The 25,870-nt window shown below is 40.7% G+C and overlaps 1 protein-coding gene across 1 annotated transcript; it reads left to right on the forward strand.

The window, feature by feature from the left end:
- LOC309649724 (uncharacterized protein) lies at nucleotides 1–25,870 on the forward strand. Its single transcript, XM_082440135.1, has 2 exons — nucleotides 1–5,561; nucleotides 15,996–25,870. The coding sequence occupies exon 2, from the start codon at nucleotides 17,449–17,451 to the stop codon at nucleotides 18,460–18,462; it is 1,014 nt and encodes a 337-aa protein (XP_082296261.1). The 5' UTR covers nucleotides 1–5,561; nucleotides 15,996–17,448; the 3' UTR covers nucleotides 18,463–25,870.

Genomic DNA, 25,870 nt, shown 5'->3' on the forward strand with positions numbered 1-25,870 from the left:
AATTCAATCCTGGCTCAGGTTACTACTAGCCAGATGACCTACAGTAATTGACTTAATTGTTCTGTGCCTCAACTTCCTCATTTGTAAAATGAGGATAATAATAGGCTTATTGTGATGATGAAATGTGAAGGGCATACAGTAAGCCCTCAGTCAGCACTAGCTGCTGTTATTGTTAATCATTCCACAGAAAGAGGAAGTTTGTTTTTTTTTGTAAAGGTTTATCTCTTGGGAAGGCTGGCAAATGGTATTATCCCCCATGAGATTATCAGACATTAGTCATCGGACAGGTCTAATGAAATTTCTCTCTATGGTGTCGCAAAATTCCTTTTCCAAGTCTTCCTGGTTGGCCCTGTAGTTGTACACTGGCAAAAAGTTTTCCATTCAAAAAAGCATTTAGAAGCATTTGTTGAACCCCTTTCATGTGCAAGGACTGTGTTGGGTGATGGTGGGATACAAAGATGAATATAATATTGTGTGTGTGTGTGTGTGTGTGTGTGTGTGTGTGTGTGTATGCATGGGGGAGGGGGCGGCAACAGCAACTGCTACTCTCTTGTTTTTGCTAGACTTGAACCAGATCAGACGTGAACCTGAGGAAGCACCTTGTGAAGTCCAAGGATGAAGCTAACTTGGCAGAAGGCAGAGCCAAGAGACAGAGAGATATAGAGGGTCCCAGTGCAATGGCATGTTTGAACCCTGGCTCGAACAACGCCTTGTGAAAATTAATAAAGGGAAACCCTACTAAAATAGAGTCAGGAGGCCAGAAAGGGGAGATCTCATGCACATACAATTCACATCCCAACCGGAAGAGAGGTATCTTGCGTCTCCAGCAGGAAGTGACAATACTTTATCACCTGCAGAAGGAAGAAAAAAGATTCTCTTTACTTGGCAACAGCTCAGCCAATGAGAGACTGTCACGACTCAGCCAATGAAAAGCGACTATACTGGGAAACTTCCAGTTTTCCTCTAATGGACATTTTGTTTGTAATAGCCCCTCCCAACTTCCCCTTCTCCTCTATAAAAGAGTTTCCTCTCCTTTGCTTTACCGGGACTTGCATGTGGTTTTCCGTAATTGCATGTCCCAAATTGCAATTTTTTGCTGCTCCCAAATAAACCCATTTTGCTGATAAAATAACCGGCTGTTTATTGTTTTAGGTTAACAAGCTGAAGAGAGTCGTATTTTCTAACTTTTCATGAATGGGATGCAATAAATTGCTTAAACCATTTTGAATTAGATTTTCCTTCACTTGGAATGGAAACAGCCCTAAATGATGCCATTGATAACATTTGCCTCCTGCCTTAAAATTTACTAATGACTTTGTTCCCAGTTGTTAATGCCCTAATTAAATGAACTGTTGAAGTTACATAGTTAACCAGTTTCAGAAACTGGAGTAAATTCTAAGTATCATTTTTTTTTTAAATTACATTATGGAAAATTTCAAACAAATACAAAAGTAGAGACAATGGTATAATGAACCACTATGCTTCTCTCACTCTTTTCAACAGTTAATCAACTCATGAACAAACTTATTTCACCTAGTCTACCCTCCATCCCCTGAAATGGACTATTTTAAAGCATATCCCATGCTTCATGTCATCTGATTAGGGTGCCCGGATCATAGGACTGCATTGTATCTGCCAAGGAGCAGGGAGAGGGGACATCTAGCCCGCTTTAGACCCCAAGACTCCTCCAGCAGAGGATTCCCCTTGATGGTGGTAAGTCAAAAAAGCTGACTTTCCATTTTAAGTGGTAATAACAGTAATACAAAAGAGAGAGAGGGTAATCAGGAAAAGCTTTTGTATAGGAAGAAGGATTAAACTGAGCTCTATGAGGTGGGTTGAATGTAGGTACCTAAAGAGACAAGAGAATAGGATTTATTTTTTATTTCTAATATAATAAATAAGTATAATAGTAAGAAAACTTGGAAAATAAAGAAATGTAGGAAAAATAGTCATTAAAATTCTTATTAACCAAAAAGCCGTTGGGGTTTTAATGTTTGATTTTTAATGTTTGATTTTTTGGTTTTGTTTACTTGTTTTTTGTTTTTCTTTCTATATATAGGTTAATTGTAACTGTACTGCAAGTTTATATCCCTATATTTTTATTTAACAGGGTAAGCAGTTTTCTAAGTTACCATGGACTCTTTGTAAACATAATTTTTTTTTTCTGGCTGTGCCACGTGGCTTGCGGGATCTTAGTTCCCTGACCAGGGATCAAACCTGGACCCCAGCAGTGAAAGCACTGAGTCCTAACCACTGGACTGCCAGGCAAGTCCCTGTAAACATAATTTTTAATAGATGCATATTTCATTAAGGATGTATAGCATGGTTTATTTGATCAATCTCCCATATTTTGCCATTCTCATCCCTTTTATTGTGTCTGATTATATATAATTATGTAATGAGTATTTTTTTTGTTTAAAACTTTTTCTGAATTTTGAGTTAATTAAATTGTAGCAAAATTACTGGTAAAAGAGTATGAATATTATAGAATGGGGCATTTCTAATACTGATTTTACACCATCTTATATTGTTATCTCAAAAGGTGTTTCAAAATTCTTAAGGTAAAATTGATAGAAACATTAATTTTAAGAACATAAGACCTAGAGTGTATGTCATAGAAATATAATTTTGGGTTTGCTTTTTTTTTTTTCCTGGCCGCGCCACACGGTTTGTGTGTGGGGTTTTAGTTCCCCAACCACCAGGGAATTCCCCTAGAAATATAATTTTTAAGTGGGCACACAGCCATCCAGAAAAAAGGACTACATTTCCCAGCCTCCCTTGTAGCTAAGTGTGATCATGTGATTAAGTTCTGGTCAGTGAGATATAAGCAGAAGTGTTCTCTTGGCAGTGGATGGAAACCTTCCCCAATAGGTGCTTTTTGCCTTTTTTTTTTTCCTCTTCCTTTTTTACTTTACTGGCTGGTAATATGGATGCCATCATTTGGGATAATGAGCATAAGGACAAAAGCCTAGTCACGGTGGGAGACAAGCTGGAAGAGGCCAGGGTCACTGAGAACTTTGAGGAATGCACCCACCATTCCACTCCCTCCACTTCCCTCCCCTTTGCATGGGAGAGAGAAAGTTCCATCTTAAGCCACTGGTGGTTTGGGTTTTCTACCACATACAGCCAAACCTTATTCTAACTAAATACGTGTGGCTTTAGAAACTGGGAATAGCATTGTTACACTCTTTTTCATGAGCCCAGAGAAGGGAAGAGTTACTGCCCTGGCGAAAAGCATTTCAAATGTACTTCGAGAACACGTCATTAGGTTTGGCTTAAGTATTGCTGATTCCAACAAAAAAGAAAACTTTAGTGTCAACAGCAGGAAATCCCAAGTAAAACTATAGGATTCATGATGTCCAACTTCCAATTTAGTTACCTCAAGTGTAAAAGACAAAAAAAAGGGAGTAGGGGTAGGGTAAATATATCCCAGTTTATCTTGTTTCCAGAGATTACCATCCCTACTCCAAGAACTATTAAAAGGTCCTCTTGAGAGAACTGAAACCAAAAATAAAGTGGCATTGGCATCTCTCTGGGAACACATTTAACTCTGCTCCGAGAAGAATAACCTGTTTTAATTTGCTAAAGCCCAAGTCTAGCTCTGTTTTCCTCTGAACTGGGAAAAAGAAACCACTAAGAAAGTATTTTAAAACAAAAATGTCAATCTAAAAAAGAGAAACAAAATGCCAGGTCAAAAGAAAGTCATGTTAGAATGTATTTTGGTGAAAGCACAGATAACTTTGGGGCTCAGATATGTTGGGAATGGGGAATCAGGGATTTTTGTTGTTGTTTGTCAAAAAAAAGTGCTCATTTCTGGGGGCAGCAAAGGGAGTGAAATGTTTTGCTGGGACGTTTAGAAGCAATCCTGGCCCTTGCTTTTTCCTGCCATCAGGAATTTGTCGGCAGTCAAAATCAGGGTCAGATTCAAAAGCAAAGAGCAACCTGTAGGTGACCCTCTTCAGGATGAAATGGCACCGCCAATGACGTAGCTTAATTTGATGTCTTCTGATGTAAAGAACTCTCTCGACCAGACCTCCCCACCCACTGTCCTCTCTGCCAAACCACATGTGATAGGTCTGGCCAGTTCCTGTAAGATGCCCTCTTTCCCTCTAACTCATCCTGGATTGAAGCTCTGGGTGCTTGCAAACGAGCTATAGAGGGGCCATCCAGTCTGTGATTACACATGGCAAGATGTCAACCCAGGCCAGCTTCTTCCCGCCTGTCTGCACACCTCTGAACTACTCCAATCAGTGTTCACCTGGGGAAAGCAAAGTTGAGTTTTGTCTTAGGCAAAGCCTAACAGAGGTAGCAAATCTGTTTCCAAAATAAATCATATAGTGCATCTCAAAGCCAATGGGATTAAAAAGAAACCTGCAAACATCCTCAGCCATTCTATTATTGTGATAAATAATTAACCTTCAGCAAGTCAAATTTACGTATGGACTTTAGGAGGTTTCTCATGTCATAAGTCTTTTTAAAAATAGACATTTCACCTCTAGGGTAAAGGAGAGGGTTGTAGAACTTGGCGATGAAATCTATACTCTCTTGGAGAAAAAGAAAAAAAGACTGGGGCGTATAACTTTAATCGTTGATGGGTTTTAGCATTACATTCCAGTGTGTTCCACCAGCGACACAGCCCATTATTACCTTGGGCTTTTCCTTCAAAAGCCACCTGCCTGCTGCCCCAGCGCCTGGAAGGTTGCCCTTGTTCCTTGCTCACTTTCCCTTTAAGACTCGTTAGTGTTTCAGCTGGTAAAGGTCCAAGTGCCCTCTGGAATAATTGGCATGACGTGCAAATTTTCCATTTCGGAAGCGAAAGAGCCAGTTCTCCAGGGAGGGCTCTTCAAGGTAATTGCTCTCTGAGAGATTCCTGCCACTACCTTTGGCAGCCTTCACCAGAGACAAATCCCTTTTGCTGTTAGGACAAGCTAGAAACCCAGAGATGGAAAAACAGGGGCTCAGAACAAACATGCCAAGACCTTTGAAACCAGTGACCTTTCCAAACAGAGGAAATGAGGGAAAGGCCAGCGCAGGCCAAGGCAGGTGAATCCCGCCTCCCCGCTCCCGGCAAGACAGGCACAACAGCTCTGCCCCAACATTTCCATTGCCTTCCTTTCTCAAAAGAGCTTCCTTTTTCGAAGGAGGGTTGGTAGAGGAAGCTAATGTATTAATCAGGATTCCAAGCAGGGAGAGAACAACACTTATTTGGAATAAAGCCTTTAACAACTTGGGCTGGAGGGAGGCTGGATGAGGAAAACTGGTTTGCTAACCCGAGCGCGGCTCCAAGAGGAATTTGGGTGAGAAAGGGAGAGTGAGAAGGAGAGACTTGGAAAAGAGGGAAGTCCTCCCTCAGCCACCACCTGCCACGCCAGGCAGAGGATGTGTGGGGGAGGGGGGAGGGAGGCTGGAGGGAACGGTGACAGAAGAACGGGTGGCAGGCTGGAAAGAAGCATGGAAGAATAGAAATGGAATTGTTGTCTTCTGTGAGTTGTGCGCTGGAGATCCCCTTCCTCAGCTCTGCTTTGAAATCTTCAGTAATGTTTCTGTTGTTCCCTGTTGTGGTGAGTGCATCCTTTTGGTTTTTTTGTCATTGTTCGTTTGTCTGTTTTGTTTTGCTTTTTGTGGGGCTTTTTTGGCCCTGCTGCGCGGCATGTGGGATCTTGGTTCCCCCACCAGGGCTCGAATCCGCACCCCCTGCATTGGCAGCGCTGAGTCTTAACCACTGGACCGCCAGGGAAGTCCCGAGTGCATCCTCTTGGGGGACACTGGGGAGCTGCTGAGTTCTGTGGTCTGTCGACACTGGGTGAAAAGAGGGAGCGGCTGGACACAGGAGATAGGAAAGCCCCGGCTGGGTTATGGCACTTTTGTTCCTGTGTGTGTACATCACAATCCTGGAAAACAGCAGAAGGGAAGTGACAGCCAGAGTTGTTTTGGGGTGGAGAAGGGAGGCTCGAAGCCCCCAAGGTGAGGGGAGATGTGAACTTGGAACTGCCTGACTCCAAAGCTCATGCCTTAATTATCTGTACAGTCACATCTTCCCCCACCCCCCTTTCCCAGCCCCTGCATGGAGCTTTGGGACTGTGGGAATTCATGTCTACGAGCTTCTGGCCCCTATTTCTGGTAGGAGGAGCATAGCATGGGGCATAAATGTGTGGGTTTTGGAGCCAGACTCTCTGTGTTTGAATCCTAGCTCGGCCATTTACTAGTAATGTGATCTTGGGCAAGTTATTCTGAGTCTCTGCACCTTTCTTATCTGTAAAGGCAAGACAATAACCATGCCTTCCTTATAGAGTTGTGAGGGGAAGTAATTGAGATGCGTACAGAAGAATTTTAGCACAGTGCACTAAATGTTAGTTGTTATCATTATTTCTAACAACAACACAGGATCATGCCATGAACAGTCCTGCAGCTCAGTGATGATTACGGTACCCTTATATCCATCTTTCTGATCCACAGAGAGAGTTCAGGTTCTGAGGCCAAACAGACTGGGTTCCAATCTCAGCTCCGCCCCTTCTGGCTGAATCACTCTGGGCAAATTACTTAACCTCTCTGTGAAAGGGGTAAAAAAACACCTCACCTGAGGTGCAGGCTTGTTGGGCGGGTGAACTAACATGAAAAGTAGCTGACCAAGACCTGTCCATCTGTTTTGATCATGACACTGTCTGGGAGCTCCCCTGCCCTACTATGTTTACTACACACATATTCTAAATAGTTCTGGGGGCTCCTAGCACATCAGACTTTTCCCACATTTGGTTAAGTTTGACTGGAGTCAAACTCAGTGAGAACTGTTCCCTCTGTTTTGTCTGGAAACCCAGTTGGCCTCATCTTAGCATCTTGCTGGGCAGGTTGGCTGAAGTATGACAAAGGCTATTTTGAGATTGCTGGGAAAACTAAACTGGCTAAGATGGAATAAACTAAGTCAAACACATTTATTCTGAGCCAGAGCCTTTTCCTCTAGCTTTGGGCAGTTCTGCATGTTAGCTGCTTCCTCTTCCCCTTCCAAGGACCTTCCCAAAGGCTTTTGTCTCTGATTGCCACCATCTGTAATGTTTATTCCTCCTAGGATACCAAGCCCCATTATAGTCCCTCTAGAAGGCTTGATTTCCCTTTGTGTGTTGCCCAGGGACCAAGACATTTTGTTTGGCTGTTGAAAGAGTAACCCCAGAAAGTTGAAGGACTTGGGAGCATATATATCCCTATATATATATATGTGGGTAGAGATGCATTGAAATTGTCCTAGAAGAATACATCTGAAGGCTAATGCAGCTATCTCTAAATGTGAGATAACATGTTTTGTTTTTTTAATCTGTACCTTCTAATCTTTTCTACAACGAAAAGTATGGCTTTTGCAATAGGGGAAAAATAATTGTTAAAGACAAAAGTGATATTTTTAGCTAGAAAATCCATCCAACAGATGTTTATCAAGGCTGTATTGTGGCCAGCAGTGGGCGTGGCGCTGGATGAACAAAAGGGATAAGACCGCTGCACTCAGAGAAACTGTAATAAATCTAGGGAAACCTTCAGTAAACTAATAAATAGGTCATGATAAAATGAGATGCATGCTTTGAAAGCAATGACCTGGGTGCTATGGTTGAGAGTGATGGAACCTGCTTGAGAAAGCAGTTCACTAGGCTCAGATTTTTAGGAGGAAAAGGAGGCTGCAATGCACAGAGTGGGCAGAGGACAGATCCAGACACCGGAAGTGCCTGCAGGATGGTCCTGAGACAGGAGCAAGCTTGACACACATGGGAAAGAGTGTTTGGAGAGTGGAGGTGAGATTTGGAGGGGAGGGGCCCGTTCATGCAGAGCCCCTAGGCCTTGATAAAGAGTTTTTTGGTCTTTATTCTAAATGCAAGAGGAAGACTGTTAGGAGGCTCTTGAAAGAAAGGAGGCTGGGATGGTGCCCATGGAGATGGAAGGAGGTGCGTGGATTTAGGGCATTTTGAAGACAAAACATGCTGTTGGACTGGAGGTGGGGAATGAGAGAGGGCAGTGCCGCAGATGGCTTCCCATTTCCTGGCTTGGAATTATCCATCAAAGTGAGACAGACTGTGGGAGGAACAGGTTTGGACTTAAACTTCACATGACTGGGTCTATTAAAAGGGCAGCATTCAGAGGTGGCTCAGACCTCTGATGTGATAAAGTTCAATGCAAACAAGAGAAACAATTCACCCAGTTGATTTGGCACAAGTTAACGGCTTTAAAAAGGTTTAGTTCCTTATTTATAGAACTGTTAAGGACTTGAAAGAGTCATGTATATGTTTGAGTTGTACTTGATTTCATTTTATGGCTGACAGTACGTGCTAGAGGGGCAGTTGGTGGTTTGAGGTTTCACAAAGATAACAGGTATAACCCTTGTGAAATAGAAGTCTTATTTTTATGGCAAGACAAGAAGAATTTAAACAAAACTCTCTGCCCTTTGGCCTCTTCTCTCCCCCACTGTGCATTGTGTATCTGCATTGTACATTGACCAGACCTCCCCCATCGGTAGAAATACCTGCTCAGCCATAAAGAACAACATTCTCCCAGCATCAACAAGACAACTCCTTAAAAGATAGCATTCCTTCTTGATCTCGTAAGGGGTCCCATGACCCACCACGATGAGGCTTATATCTGGATTATGTAAACTGTCAATAATACGTCATTTGAGGTACAGTCCTCTGTCTCAAAAAACTTATGTAACTGTTCCTTGACTTCTAAGGGGGTGGAACAGTTCTCAGAGCTTTCTGAGATGCTCTTCCCAGGTTATAATCCTCAAATTTGGCTTGAATAAAATTTTCCATTGTTTTCTTAGATTGAATGATTCATTTTTTGTCGACACCCTCATGAAAATCAAAGGTCTACTATAGATATACTAGACAACATATTTTGGACAAATTACTGGAATAATTTCCAATAAAACTTTATGGAAAATATAAAGTGGCTAGTTGGTATATAGTCTACGGATAGACAATAGTTGTCCTTTATCTAGCGCTTACTATGTGTCGCTCATTCTGTTATACACTGTAAATAAAAATCCTGTTTGAGCCCCACGTTATTTACCATCCAATTTACATGTGAGAAAAAAAGGCTCAGAAAGGTTAAGTAACTTCCACAGAGTCACAGAACTAGCATGGGGCAGAGTCTGTATTGGACCCAGGTCTGGGCTGACTAGAAAGCTTGGGCTTCTATGAAGCAGATGTTGTCTTTGGTTTGCAGAAAGGGTTATCTGGGAAGCATAGGCTGAGATGGGATTGGGAACAAGAAAGGTTTATTGGAGAGTGACACCCATGGAAAGGTAAGACTCCAGTGCAGACCTGTCAAAGTCTCTGGAGCCCAACATGGAGCTCTGTAAGCAAAGACAGAGATGGAGATGGCCAAGCCCTTGTACCACTACTTCAGCTTACCTGTTGGCTGGGGAAGGCGCTTAAGAAAAGTGTGATCTCAGCTTGAAAGCTGGGCTGGACCCCAAAGCCTGTCAGTTAACTGTACTCCTTGCATCTGGGCAGGAGTCCATCCTTAAATGGGGATCTGAACACTGCATCTCCTCGTTTGCCACATGCTCTAAAAATTGCCAGTGCTCCTTCATCCAAGAAAAGGCAGTGTATTAGTCATCCATTGCTGTGTAACAAATTGCCCCCAAATGTAGTAGCTTAAAACAGCAAACATTCATTATCTCATAGTTTCTGTGCGTCAGGAATCCAGGCCCAGTGTGGCTGGGAGCCTCTGGCTGAAGGTCTCTCAATAGGTTGTAGTCAAGCTGTACTGGGGCCACGGTCTCATCTGAAGGCTCCACTGGGGAGGGAATACACCTCAAAGCTCACTTGTGTGGTGGTTGGCAGGCCTTCGTCCCTCATCCCAGGGACCTCTCCTCAGGACTACCTCATTACATGGCAGCTGACTTCCCCCAGGGACAGTGAGAAAGAGGACCCAAGGTGGAAGTCATGGCCCTTTATAATCGAATCTTGGAAGTGACACCTTATCACTCCTGCCACATTCTATCAGAAGGCAGGGACCGTTGGCAGCCATTGCAGAGGCTTCCTCCCATAGGCAGGTGCATATTCAAATAAACAACACTGATGACAATAATAATTTTAGCCACCATGTGTTGACCATTTGCTATGAATCAGGTGTGGGATTTGGCCCTGAATACATCATCTCACCACGACGCCTTCATTCACACAAGATTCATCAGGTATCAGACCCTGTGAGCTGCTGAGAACAGAATGATACATGAAGTGCACTTCCTGCTCTTGAGGTGCTCATGTCCAGGGATACAATTTGACAAAGGAGGAAATGAGAGGTCACACAGTTAGTGGGTAAGTGGCTGAGCCAGGAGGGCAAAACTGGTTAGTGTGACTTCAAGGCCAGTAATTTTTATGAAGACAGCCTACTCCAGAAAACATTGCTAGTCTAAGAACAATTGGGAGGAAGGAACAAGTCACAAAGAATATATGCAATATCATTCCATTTGTATGAAGTTCAAAAACAGGGGCTTGCTTAGCGGTGCACAAACAGTCATAACCCTAAAGAGAAAAGCATGGAAATGATTTCCACAGGTTAGGATAGTGACCATCTCTGGAGGAGGAGGGGAATATGATTTGGGATGGGGGCCTCACAAGGCTGAGTGCCCTTTTAGACCTAGTTGGTTGTTATATGGGTGTCCAGTTTATAATGATGCATTAAACTGTATATGTGTTTTTATTTACTCCTCTGTATATATCAGATATCTCACAATAAATAAAATGACAATAAAAAACCAATTGCATTGAGTGGGATGTTATTTGCCAGGTGCAGGCACCTGTGATGGCAGGTAAAGAGCTCTCTTTTATAGACATGAGGGGCAGAAGGTCTTTTTGCCTTTGGCACAGATAGGTTCAAAGCCTGGCTCACCCCTGTGTTCTTAACATGTGTTACACCCAAAATAAATTCTGAGGAGGACAGCGCTTGGTGAGATCATCTTGCAATTTGATACAGCAAGTCTGAGCAAGTGGGGTTTTCCTATTGCAGAAAGGGCTGCTGGAGACGATTCCCATTATAACAATGGCCACTTAGATCAGTACAAAGCAAAGAGCAACTTTGTAGAAAAGTGCCAGGGAAAGCTCACTCCTGGGGTACCTCAGATTAATTAGGCTTTAATTTATTCCCTTTTAGAATCTGTCCAAAAAGCAGAGGGGTCTTTTAGGGTGGGTTCTGTGTGAGGCTGTGAAGCCAGACCAGCTGGAAATACTTGAGAGGGATTTGGAAGCCAATCTCTGTCCATGGGTAGGAATAGGGGCCTGGGGGTGGGGAGCTGGGAGATGTCCTATCTCTTTGGGGGAGTTTGAGCTCCTTCTAATCAGTCCCACCTTAGTCAGATGGAGCTTTGCTCTCTGAATTACCAGCCCTCCAGATGCCCTGGGCTCATGACAGCGTCCTTCCACCATCAATTGCAGAGGAGGTAGGGTTGCCAGATAAAGTACTGGACGCCTGTTAAATCTGAATATCAGATAAACAATGAATAACTTTTTAGTATACGTATGCCCCAAGTATTGCATGGGACATACTTATACTAAAAAAATTATTCATTGCTTATCTGAAATTCAAATCCAACTGTTCAACTGAGCATCCTCTCTTTTTATTTGTGGATTTATTTGGCAACCCTAGGGGAGAGAGTACCCAGCATCTAGCAAAGGAAAGGACAGCTGGATGCAGGCAAAATTCTCCTGGGCTCTGTGCAGCCAGCAGTGCCTACGCTTGCTTGATCTGCTCACATTTCTCTCCCTTTTGCCAGCCCTTGGGGGTTTCTACCTAGTGTGCAGGATGCACACCTGCTTTGCACTGGATATTTGATAATATTCAGGAATTATTGTTAATTATGAAGTATAATAATGACATTTGGGTTTTTTTCATTTTGTTTTTTACTGTTTTTTTGGCCACACCGTGTGGCATGCAGGATCTTAGTTCCCTGACCAGGGATCGAACCCATGCCCCCCTGCAGTGGAAGCACAGAGTCTTAACCACTGGACCACCAGGGAAGTCCTGACATTATGTATTTTTAAGGAGCTCTTATCTCTTAGAAATGTATAGTAAAATATTTATAGATTAAACAATATCTGACATTTGCTTCAAAATAATATGAGGAGGGAACGTATGTTGTCCAAAAAAAAAAAAAAAAAGAAAAGGCAGCTCATGGTTGCCTGAGAATGGCAGCAGAGGGAGGGATGCACTGCACATGGGCACAAGAAAATTTGGGGGATGATAGAAATGTTTTGTGTTTTGATTATGGCAGTGGTTTCAAGGATGTATACATCTGTTAAATCTCATCAAATTGTACACTAAAATGGATGCAATTTATTGTATATAAATTTTACTTTAATAAAGGTATAACCTCAATAAAGGCATACCTCAATAAAAGTGCTAGTTGAAAAACTAAAATATGGAGGGGACATGGCTGGGGGTATGGATGAGACAGGATTGGTCGTGGGTTCCTGGTTGGGGTGTGGCGATGCTTACACATAGGGTTCATTAACACTGACCATCTGCTCTTTGAACTATGTTCAGAATTCTCCATAATAAAAAGGTTTGCAAAAGATAATAAGGAAAAAAGAAGAGGAAAACTCCGAATTTGATGTTTTGGGATTTCTCAATAAGAGACAGCGCTAAAAAAAAATTGGATTTGATTCAAATAACTGCAAATGACTGAAAGATCATTATTATCTGGAAAAATGCTATACTTAGATTTCCTCTGACTGCAAATTCTCACTGCACATTAATGAAAAAAAAAAAAAAAAGAGAATCCAAAAGAGTGGGAATGCAAAATAATACAGCCACTTTGGAAGACAGTCTGGCAGTTTCTTAAAAACTAAACATAGTCTTACCATATGATCCAGCAATCATATTTCTTGGTATTAACCCAAATGCGTTGGAAACTTATGTCTACACACAAACCTGTATACAATTGTTTATAGCAGCTTTATTCATAACTGCCAAAACTTGGAACCAAGCAAGATGTGCTTCAATAGGTGAATGGATTAAACTAATCATGGTACATCCATACAATGTAATATTATTCAATGATAAAAAGAAGTAAGCCACCTGGGGGCAGGGGTGGGGGAAATGTTGGTCAAAGAGTACAAACTTCCAGTTATAAGATTAACAAGTTTGGGGATCTGAGGTACAACATGGTGATTATGGCTAATAATACTGTTTCATTTACTTGAAAGTTGCTAAGAGAATAGATCTTAAATGTTCTTACCACACACACACAAAAAAGGTAGCTATGTGATGGGTTGGAGGTGGTAGCTAATATTATGGTGGTTATCATTTTACAATTTATAAATGTATCAAATCAACACATTGTACACCTTAAAGTTACACAATATTATGTGTCAATTTATATCTCAATAGGCCGGAAGGAAGGAAAGAAGGAAGGGAGGAAGGGAGGAAGGGAGGAAGGAGGGAGGAAGGAAGGAAGAGAGAAAGCACGCAAGCAAGCCACCAAGCCAGGAAAAGCCATGGAAGAACTATAAATGCATATTGCTAAGTGAAAGAAGCCAATCTGAAAAGATTACATACTGTATGATTCTAAATATATGATGTTCTGGAAAAGGCAAAACTACAGAGACAGTAAAAAGATCAGTGTTATCAGGGGTTGGGGGCAGGGGACGAACGAGTAAGTGGAACATGGGATTTTTAGGGCAGTGAATCTATTGTCTGATACTGTGCATGACATTATGCATTTGTCAAAACCCATAGAACTGTATGTCACAAAGAGTGAGGCTTAATGTCAACTAGGACCCTTAGTTAATAATAATGCATAATTTTTGATTCATTAATTGTAACAGGTATAACACACTAATGCCAGATGTTAATAACACGGGAAAGTGTATACTTGGGGAGAGGGGGTTATATGGGAACTCTTTGTACTTTCCGCCCAATTTTTCTATAAACCTAAAACTGCTCTAAAAAATGTCTGCTAATTTTCTAAAAGATAAGGAAAATAGAAGAAAAAATCCAAATGAGATGTTTTGGAATTTTTAAAAAAATAAAAAATTTTGGAATTTTTAAAAAAAAATCATTGGAATTAGATTTGGTTGAGATAACTACGAACGCCTGGAAGAAAATTATTACCATCTAGAAGAATTGTACGTGCAGATTTTCTCTACAAATGTGCCCTTTGGTCTCTCTTTGTTTAGCCCAGCGGCATCTTGCCTATAACTGTCCAGTGTTTGCACCATTGTTCTCTGGTTCAGAAGGGTGACTCCTGTTCACAAAGGGTGAAAGGGCAGGGTATGCAGGGAGGCCTTCCAGAAATTTGACAAGAGTGAGGGGGACTTTGAAATATTAATCCAGCCACACTCACAAATCCTGCTGACAAGGCTGGGAAGTTGGGATACTGAGCTGCTATAAGCCTTCTCTCAGCAGGGGTGGCCTCCTTTAGCTGTTGGGAACCAGCCTCCAGCCTCGTGTCCGGGAGGACACACCCAGTTCTGACTAAATGAGAAAGTGAAAGGTTCTGACTGGATTCTGCTGGCTGGGAATGGAGCCACCTGTCTGGAGGAAGAGCAGGTCGTGCCTAACTCAACGGTGCTCCCAAGTGGCTGTGGACCAGCAATGGTCCCCTGCAGAGAGGCAAGAAATGTGAGCCCAACTCTACATATCAGGACATGGAGAACATGGAGAAGCCTGGGATACAGAATCCTTGACTGCAACTTCCACTAGTGGGCTGGGTATGTGAGCATCACAGGGTAAACCAGAAGTTCAGAACAACTACTGATGATAACTAATATTTATTCAGCACTTACTCTGTACAGGCATTGGGCTACATGTTTATGTGAAATACCTCATTTAATCTTCACAACCATCACAAAGCAGTTACTATTTGCATCTCCATTTTAAGAGATTAAGTAACTTGCCCAGGTCACAAAACTATTACGTGGTAGAGCTGGGATTTGACTCTGCCTGCTGGACCTTCCAGCCTATCCTCGTAAACACTGTCCTAGTGAGGAGGAGGGCAAAAAGATTAGAAAGAGGGAGTGTTCTTTAAATGGCTACAATGGCTTTGAGTCATTACTGCTTGATGAGGGCTGTAGATGGGTCTAGTGATAATACAAGAACTTGAAAGTGGGGGTGGGGGGGTGGGCAGGGGGTCGAGGATGGAGAACAGCTGTGATGAGTGCCCTCTTGCTGGATGAAAGCTTTTCAAGAGCAAAAGTGTGGTCTCTGTAGCCCCAGTGCCTAGCATGGTGATAGGCACATAGTAGGTGCTCAATAAAGGTCTGCTGAATGAATGCAAGAAAGAATTTTTTTGGCCATCAGAGCCATTTACATGGAACTATCCCATAGGGCCCTAATAAATACCTGATTGCCTGCTGGTGATATTTTTTATTATGATAAAATATAGATAGCATAAAATGGACAATTTTAACCTTTTTTTTCCAGAAGAAAGTAACCTGGCCTTTTAATGATATCTTCAGAGCTGTCATAGGGCATCATACAATATCCGAACTGGAGAGTGGAATTTTGAAATTTGGTATTGTTCATGGTTACGGTCCAATCAGACCAACCAATGCCCCTGCATTGCTCTCTGTGCTGTAGTGGGATTGAGGATGGACAGAAGTGGAAGGGGCTACATCAGTCTGGTGCTGAGCTACGTGAGAGTGAGCAACTTTAAAGTGTAAATGAAGAGCATCATTCATGAAGGTGACTGATGTCACAGCTCCGGTACTTGGGATCACAGCCTGCAGTAAAGTGGTGATGATACTGTAACCCCCTTAAAGGGGCTGTGCCATTTTAAACATTTTTTTAGAGTACAGTTCAGTGGCATTATGTATATTTACATTACTGTGCATGCTGACGATTTTAAAATGATACACAGATTAACAAAGGAATAATCCCTTTCCTTTCTAAACTAGTCTATATTAGTGTTGGTCAGGATGGCATAGGTTATGCTGTAGTAACAAAAAACTCCAAAATCTCAGTGGCTTGAAAAAAATAAAGGTTTATTTTTAACTCACGCTACATGTCCATTGCAGGTCAGCTGGGAACCAGGCTGATGGGAGAGACACTATCTGGAGTATTGCTGGTTGCTACGGCACAGACAAAAAAGTGGCAGATCTTGTACTGGCTCTTAAAATATCTGTTCACACGTAATTGGTCAAAGCAGGTCCCATAACCACCCCTAACTTAAAGAGGATGTGGAAGTACAGTCTTATCATGTGTCTGGAAAGAAAGAAGCAGAGTATTTGTGAAAAGCCCTGTGAATGCTACAAGTCTCTTTCAGTTACAAATGGCAAATCATATTTGAATCGGCTAGAGCAGTAAGGGGAATTTGCTGACTCACCTGAATCTAGGGGTCGTTTGGCTTCAGACACAGTTGGATCTAGGTACTCAGAGATGTCTTCAGTGATCCAGCTCCCTTTTGTTTGGGCTTCATTCTCAACTAGTGTCTCCCTAGTCATGATAAAAATAGCAACCAGCAGTTTCTTATTATCCACCAACTCTGAAAGGAAAAGTCTCTTCCCATTATTTCCTACAAAACTCCCTGGAATGATTTTCTGGTCCTCCATTCTCTGGGGCCCCCTCCAGTCTTGTGGATACTAGGGCCATAGGAGGGAGAGAGGAGGGGAGGAAGAGGAAGAGGTTGACGGTGGGGGGGTTCCCTCCAGGACTGGAGGATCAGGGGTGGCATGGAGGGCATCTCCCCCACCCACTTGGCCCCAGGAAGCCTGTTGGGCTTCCGGGTCTGGTCCCCTCCCTGCCTTCTGGGGCCCCCTCTGTCTATATGGCTACTAGGGGCATAGAAGGGAGAGGAGGGGAAGAAAAAGAGATGCCAATGGGGAGGGGCCCTCTGGGATCAGAGGATCGGGGGGAACGTGCCTAGCATTTCCCCCACCCATTCGGGCCCAGTGAGCCTGCTGGGGTCCTGGACCTGGTCCTCCGACCTCCAAGGCCAGAGGCACTCCTTGGCCCCTCCTGCTGAGTTAAGCCTAAGCCCCACACCCCAGCCAAGGCCTTTTCCAGCTTCTTCTTTTTTTGTTGTTTCCCCTTTTTTACTATAGTGGTTCTGTTTTACCTTCTGGTTGTTGTTTCATCTATATTTTTACTTTTTTATTCTTTCTAACATATCTGTTAATTTTCTAATCTTATTTTATTTTTTACTCTTTGTTACAGTTCTGTTCCTTTTATTCTTTTCTTTTTTTTGCTGCCCCACACAGCTTGTGGGATTTTGGTTCACAAGCCAGCAGTCAGGCCAGAACTCATGTGGTGGGAGCTCTGAGTCCAAACCACTGGACTAACAGAGAGCCTCAGACCCCAGGGAATATTCATCAGAGTGAGGTCTCCGGGAGGGCCTCACCTCGGCACCAAGACCCAGCTCTATCCAACAGCCTACAAATTCCAGTGCTGGAAGCCTCAGGCCAAACAACCAGTAAGACAGGAACACAATCCCACCCATCAAAAAAAAAAAAAATGAGATGACAAAAAAATATGTCACAGATGAAGGAGCAAGGTAAAAACCTAAAAGACCAAATAAATAAAGAGGAAAAAGGCAACTTATCTGAAAAAGAATTCAGAGTAATGATAGTAAAGATGATCCAGAATCTCGGAAATAGAATGGAGGAACAGATTGAGAAAATACAAGAAATGTTTAACAAAGATCTAGGAGAACTAATGAACAAACAAACAGAGATAAACAACACAATAACTGAAATGAAAAACACACTAGAAGGAATCAATAACAGAATAACTGAGGCAGAAGAACGAATAAGTGAGCTGGAAGAAAGAATGGTGGAAATAACTGCCAAGGAGCAGAATAAAGAAAAAAGAATGAAAAGAATTGAAGACAATCTCAGAGACCTCTGGGACAACACTAAACATGCCAACATTCGAATTATAGGGGTCCCAGAAGAAGAGAGAAAGAAAGGGTCTGAGAAAGTATTTGAAGAGACTATAGTGGAAAACTTCCTTAACATGGGAAAGGAAATAGTCACCCAAGTCCAGGAAGCACAGAGAATCCCATACAGGATAAACCCTAGAAGAAACACACCAAGACATATATTAATCAAACTAACAAAAACTAAATTCAAAGAAAAAATATTAAAAGCAAAGGGAAAAGCAAAAATAACATACAAAGGAATCCCCATCAGGTTATCAGCTGATTTTGCAGCAGAAACTCTGCAGGCCAGAAGGGAGTGGCAAGATATACTTAAAGTGATGAAAGAAAAAAACTTACAACCAAGATTACCCAGCAAGGATCTCATTCGCATTCAATGGAGAAATCAAAAGCTTTACAGACAAGCAAAAGCTAAGAGAATTCAGCACCACCAAACCAGCTTTACAACAAATGCTAAAGGAACTTCTCTAGGTGGGAAACACAAGAGAAGAAAAAGACCCACAAAAACAAACCCAAAACAAGAAAATGGTAATAGGAACATATATATTGATAATGACCTTGAATGTAAATGGATTAAATGCTCCAAACAAAAGAAACAGGCTGACTGAATGAATACAAAAACAAGGCCCATATATATGCTGTCTACAAGAGACCAACCTCAGACCTAGGGACACATACAGACTGAAAGTGAAGGGATGGAAAAAGATATTCCGTGCAAATGGAAATCAAAAGAAAACTGGAGTAGCAATACTCTTATCAGATAAAATAGACTTTAAAATAAAGACTGTTACAAGAGATAAGGAAGGACACTACATAATGATCAAAGGATCAATCCAAGAAGAAGATATAACAATTATAAATATTTATGCACCCAACATAGGAGTACCTCAATACATAAGGCAAGTGCTAACAACAATGAAAGGGGAAATTGACAGTAACACAATAATAGTAGGGGAATTTGACACCCCACTTACACCAATGGACAGATCATCCAAACAGAAAATAAATAAGGAAACACAAGCTTTAAATGACACAATAGACCAGATAGATTTAATTGATATTTATAGGACATTCCACCCAAAAGTGGCAGAATACACTTTCTTCTCAAGTGTGCACAGAACATTCTCCAGGATAGATCACATCTTGGGTCACAAATCAAACCTTGGAAAATTTAAGAAAATTGCAATCATATCAAGCATCTTTTCTGACCACAACACTATGAGATTGGAAATCAATCACAGGAAAAAAACTGTAAAAAGTACAAATACATGGAGACCAAATAGTGTGCTACTAAATAACCAAGAGATCACTGAGGAAATCAAAAAAGAAATAAAAAAATACATAGAAACAAATGACAACAAAAACACGATGACCCAAAACCTATGAGACGCAGCAAAAACAGTTCTAAGAGGGAAGTTTATAGCAATTCAATCTCACCTCAAGAAACAAGAAAAATCTCAAATAAACAATCTATCCTTATACCTAAAGCAACTAGGGAAAGAAAAACAAAGAAAACCCAGAGTCAGTAGAAGAAAAGAAATCATAAGGATCAGAACAGAAATAAATGAAATAGAAACAAAGAAAACAATAGCAAAGATCAATAAAACTAAAAGTTAGTTCTTTGAGAAGATAAACAAAATTGATAAGCCTTTAGCCAGACTCATCAAGAAAAAATGGAAGAGGATGCAATTCAATGAAATTATAAATGACAAAGGAGAAATCATAACTGACACTGCAGAAATACAAAGGATTATAAGAGACTACTACAATAAACTATATGCCAATAAAATGGAGAACCACACAGAAATGGACAAATTCTTGGAAATGTACAATTTTCCAAGACTGAACCAGGAAGAATTAGAAAATATAAACAGACCTATCACAAGCACTGTAATTGAAACTGTAATTAATATTCTTCCAACAAACAAAAGTCCAGGACCAGATGGCTTCACAGGAGAATTCTATCAAACATTTAGAGAAGAGCTAACACCTATCCTTCTCAAACTCTTCCAAAAAATTACAGAGGAAGGAACACTCCCAAATTCGTTCTACGAGGCCACCATCACTCTGATACCAAAACCAGAAAAAGATATCACAAAAAAAGAAAATTACAGACCAATATCACTGATGAACATAGATGCAAAAATCCTGAACAAAATACTAACAAACAGAATCCAACAGCACATTAAAAGGATCATACACCATGATCAAGTAACATTTGTCCCAGGGATGCAAGGATTCTTCAACATATGCAAATCAATCAATGTGATACACCACAGTAACAAATTAAGGAAGAAAAACCATATGAACATCTCAATAGATGCAGAAAAAGCTTTTGACAAAATTCAATACCGATTTATGATAAAAACTCTCCAGAAAATAGGGAACCTACCTCAACATAATAAAGACCATATATGACAAACCCACAGCAAGCATCATACTCAGTGGTGAAAAACTGAAAGCATTTCCACTAAGATCAAGAACAAAACAAGGATGTCCACTCTTGCCACTCTTATTCAACATAGTTTTTGGAAGTCCCAGCCACAGCAATCAGAGAAGAAAAAGCAATAAAAGGAATACAAATTGGAAAAGGAGAAGTAAAACTGTCACTGTTTGCCAATGACATGATACTGTACATAGAAAATCCTAAAGATGCCATCAGAAAACTACTAGAACTAATCAATGAATTTGGTAAGGTTGCAGGATACAAAGTTAATGCACAGAAATCTCTGGCATTCCTATACACCAACAGTGAAAAATCAGAAAGGGAAATTAAGGAAACACTTCCATTTACCATTGCAACAAAAAGAATAAAATACCTAGGAATAACCCTGCCTAAGGAGGCGAAAGACTTGTACTCAGAAAACTATAAAACACTGATGAAAGAAATCAAAGATGACATAAACAGGTGGAGAAATATACCATGTTCTTGGATTGGAAGAATCAACATTGTGAAAATGACTATACTACCCAAAGCAATCTACAGATTCAATGCAATCCCTATCAAACTACCAATGTCATTCTTCACAGAATTAGAACAAAAAATTTTACAATTCGTATGGAAACACAAAAGACCCCGAATAGCCAAAGCAACCTGGAGAAAGAAAAATGGAGCTGGAGGAATCAGGCTCCCTGACTTCAAACTATACTACAAAGCTACAGTAATCAAGACAGTATGGTACTGGCACAAAAACAGAAATATAGATCAATGGTACAGGATAGAAAGCCCAGAGATAAACCCATGCACGTATGGTCACCTAAGTTATGACAAAGTAGGCAAGAACATACAATGGAGAAAAGACAGTCTCTTCAATAAGTGGTGCTGGCAAAACTGGACAGCTACATGTAAAAGGATGAAACTAGAACACTACCTAACACCATACACAAAAATAAACTCCAAATAGATTAACGACCTAAATATAAGACTGGACACTATAAAACTCTTAGAGGAAAACATAGGAAAAACACAGTTTGACATAAACCACAGCAAAATCTTTTCTGACCCACCTCCCAGAGTAATGGAAATAAAAACAAAAATAAACAAATGTGACCTAATTAAAGTTAAAAGTTTTTGCAAAACAAAGAAGCCATAAAGAAGACGAAAAGACAACCCTCAGAATGGGAGAAAATATTTACAAATGAAGCAACGGACAAAGGATTAATCTCCAAAATATACAAACAGCTCATGGAGCTCAACATCAAAAAAACAAACACAAAAATAGGCGGAAGACCTAAATAGATATTTCACCAAAGAAGACATACAGATGGCCAAGAGGCACATGAAAAGGTGCTCAACATCACTAATTATTAGAGAAAAGCAAATCAAAGTTACAATGAGGTATCACCTCACACCAGTCAGAATGGCCACCATAAAAAAATCTACAAACAATAAATGCTGGAGAGGGTGTGGAGAAAATGGAACCCTCTTGCACTGTTGGTGGGAATGTAAATTGATACAGCCACTATGGAGAACAGTATGGAGGTTCCTTAAAAAACTAAAAATAGAACTACCATATGACCCAGCAATCCCACTACCGGGCATATACCCTGAGAAAACCATAATTCAAAAGAACACATGTACTCCAATGTTCATTGCATCACTATTTACAATAGCCAGGACATGGAAACAACCTAAATGTCCAAAAATAGATGAATGGATAAAGAAGATGTGGTACATATATACAATGGAATATTACTCAGCCATAAAAAGGAATGAAATTGGGCCATTTGTAGAGATGTAGATGTACCTAGCTGATTCACTTCATTGTACAGCACAAACTAACACACCATTGTAAAGCAATTTTACTCCAATAGAAGAAAAAAAGAGTTAAAGGGGAACTAAAGGGTAGTTTCTACTTCTCCGAGACATCCACAACTTATCCAGGGAAAGAATGAGAACATTTTCTACATCATTGCCTCTGACCTTACTCTCTCTTCTGGTTTTCCTTCTTTTGATCCTGGATTATATTGTTTTTCTGTGTGTGTGTGTGTGTGTGTGTGTGTGTGTGTGTGTGTGTGCGTGCACGTGTGTGTGTCTACAAATACCCATGCACATCCATGTATATGATGACATGCTTGACTGTATTTACATATGTTTATGTATATCTTTTGGTTGTTGATCTACCTACTACCTGTTGATCTATCCATGTTTCTAACTAAAAGGTTATTAGAACACTCAATTCTGCTAATCAGAATTATTATCATATTGGTTAAAAACCTGAGTTCTGTCAGCAGAGAGAACTGGGCTCCAGTCTGCTATGCCATTTACTAACTCTTTGGCATATTTTAACTTATTCAATCTCTCTGAGACTTACTTTCCTAATCTGTGAAATGGGGATAATAATACCTACTTCCCAGGGTCACAGAAATGATTAAATGACATAGGTGAAGTGCTTAGTATAGCACATGGCACATAGAAGTAGCTATCATATACTGAGAATTCATTTTCAATAATAATAATCATAATAATATAGCAGAAGATTCGAAGCCATGAAAAACCATTCATAATATTATAGATTAAAAAGTCAGATTGTCAAAATAGCATTTACAACATGATCTCATTCTTATTAAAATACACACACACACACACACACACACACACACACACACAACTGGAAGTTTACACCAGAGTTTACCAATGATAGTGTGGGTAGAACTACAGGTGATTTTTAAAATTATATTTTACTTTGCACATATGCAGTTGATTGTATATTATTTTGCCAATCTGTAATTCCGCTAGTTTGTACAATACATAGCAACTCTTATGGAATGATAAAAAGAAACAAGAAAAACATGTCACTATAAAAGAAAGGGAAACAGTGAGTGATTTTTCTGGAAGATCTAGCAAAGCTTCATGACCAGATGCCATGGGATGGATAAAGTACCAGCCTATCTTGGCAGGCTTCAGTTGTCCTATTTTTTTTGTTTTGTTGTGTTTTGTTTTTTGTTTGTTTTTTCACTCTCGCAGTCTGTCTTTGACGAATACAAGCACCACTCTCAGGGAAATCCTACCACACAGACTCAAGGCATCAAAGAGCCTGGAGCAGTTTGTCGCTTATCTGGATGTGGGCACAGCTTGCCACTGAATTCTTCTCTTTGCAGCTACTCTTAAGGATCTGTGATAATAGAAAGGAGCAGTGATATAAAACATGAGGAGAGATACAAATAGATGGAGAGATATACCATGTTCCTGGATTGGAAGAATCAACATTGTGAAAATGACTCTACTACCCAAAGCAATCTACAGATTCAATGCAATCCCTATCAAACTACCACTGGCATTTTTCACAGAACTAGAACAAAAAATTTCACAATTTGCATGGAAACACAAAAGACCCCGAATAACCAAAGCAATCTTGAGAACGAAAAATGGAGCTGGGGGAATCAGGCTCCCTGACTTCAGACTATATTACAAAGCTACAGTAATCAAGACAGTTTGGTACTGGCACAAAAACAGAAATATAGATCAATGGAACAGGATAGAAAGCCCAGAGATAAACCCACACACATATGGTCACCTTATCTTTGATAAAGGAGGCAAGCATATACAGTGGAGAAAAGACAGCCTCTTCAATAAGTGGTGCTGGGAAAATTGGACAGGTACATGTAAAAGTATGAAATTAGAACACTCCCTGACACCATGCACAAAAATAAACTCAAAATGGATTAAAGACCTAAGTGTAAGGCCAGACACTATCAAACTCTTAGAGGAAAACATAGGCAGAACACTCTATGACATACATCACAGCAAGATTCTTTTTGACCCAGCTCCCAGAGAAATGGAAATAAGAACACAAATAAACAAATGGGACCTAATGAAACTTAAAAGCTTGTGCACAGCAAAGGAAACCATAAACAAGACCAAAAAACAACCATCAGAATGGGAGAAAATATTTGCAAATGAAGCAACTGACAAAGGATTAATCTCCAAGATTTACAAGCAGCTCATGCAGCTCAATAACAAAAAAACGAACAACCCAATCCAAAAATGGGCAGACGACCTAAATAGACATTTCTCCAAAGAAGATATACAGATTGCCAACAGACACATGAAAGAATGCTCAACATCATTAATCATTAGAGAAATGCAAATCAAAACTACAATGAGATATCATCTCACACCAGTCAGAATGGCCATCATCAAAAAATCTAGAAACAATAAATGCTGGAGAGGATGTGGAGGAAAGGGAACACTCTTGCACTGTTGGTGGGAATGTACATTGATACAGCCACTATGGAGAACAGTATGGAGGTTCCTTAAAAAACTACAAATAGAACTACCATACGACCCAGCAATCCCACTACTGGGCATATACCCTGAGAAAACCATAGTTCAAAAAGAGTCATGTACCAAAATGTTCATTGCAGCTCTATTTACAATAGCCAGGACATGGAAGCAACCTAAATATCCATCGACAGATGAATGGATAAAGAAGACGTGGCAAATATATACAATGGAATATTACTCAGCCATAAAAAGAAATGAAATGGAGTTATTTGTAGTGAGATGGATGGACCTAGAGTCTGTCATACAGAGTGAAGTAAGTCAGAAAGAGAAAAACAAATACAGTATGCTAACACATATGTATGGAATCTAAGGGAAAAAAAAAAAGGTCAAGAAGAACCTAGTGGTAAGACGGGAATAAAGACACAGACCTACTAGAGAATGGACTTGAGGATATGGGGAGGGGGAAGGGTAAACTGTGACAAAGTGAGAGAGTGTCATGGACATATACACACTACCAAACGTAAAATAGATAGCTAGTGGGAAGCAGCCGCATAGCACAGGGAGATCAGCTCGGTGCTTTGTGACCACCTAGAGGGGTGGGATGGGGAGGGTGGGAGGGAGGGAGATGCAAGAGGGAAGAGATATGGGAACATATTGTATATGTATAACTGATTCACTTTGTTATAAAGCAGAAGCTAACACACCATTGTAAGGCAACTATACTTCAATAAAGATGTTTAAAAAAAAAAAAACATGAGGAGATCCTCCAAACCACTGGTGATTGAACCCAGGGTGTTCATCTACAGGTACTTAGTTTTTGTTTTTTGAACCAGCAAATGTACTGCTCTGACAATTTGAAAGAGCTTGTATCCCACAAGAGAGTGGCTGATGAGAGAGGAAACCAGGCTGGGGACTTTGGGCAAAGGTAAGGGTCTAATTCATACAGGAGATCAGTAATTTGAATAATTAATACATAACTTCCCTGACTCTACACAGCCATTTGAGTTCACACAGATGAATGGCCATGATGTAATTAGGCTCTGGATGAGGAAGATTAGTATAAACTTAAATCTCTCTTCACTTCCCATAGGTCTGGTACTCCAAACACTAGCTGTCTGGGAGTCTAGAGTGTGTGAGAAAGAAGTAGGATCATTTCATCAGCTGGTAAAAGTGTTCATCTGTGAGGCTGCTCCTCACACATGGTTGATTTAGTATGTTTTACACTTTGGAGACTTTTATGGTAGTTACATATGTGCCCTTGTGCCTGAGACCTGATGGTACATCAACAA

This window comes from Balaenoptera physalus, assembly GCF_965194825.1.
Source record: "Balaenoptera physalus genome assembly, chromosome: 20".
NCBI classification, from domain to species: domain Eukaryota; kingdom Metazoa; phylum Chordata; class Mammalia; order Artiodactyla; family Balaenopteridae; genus Balaenoptera; species Balaenoptera physalus.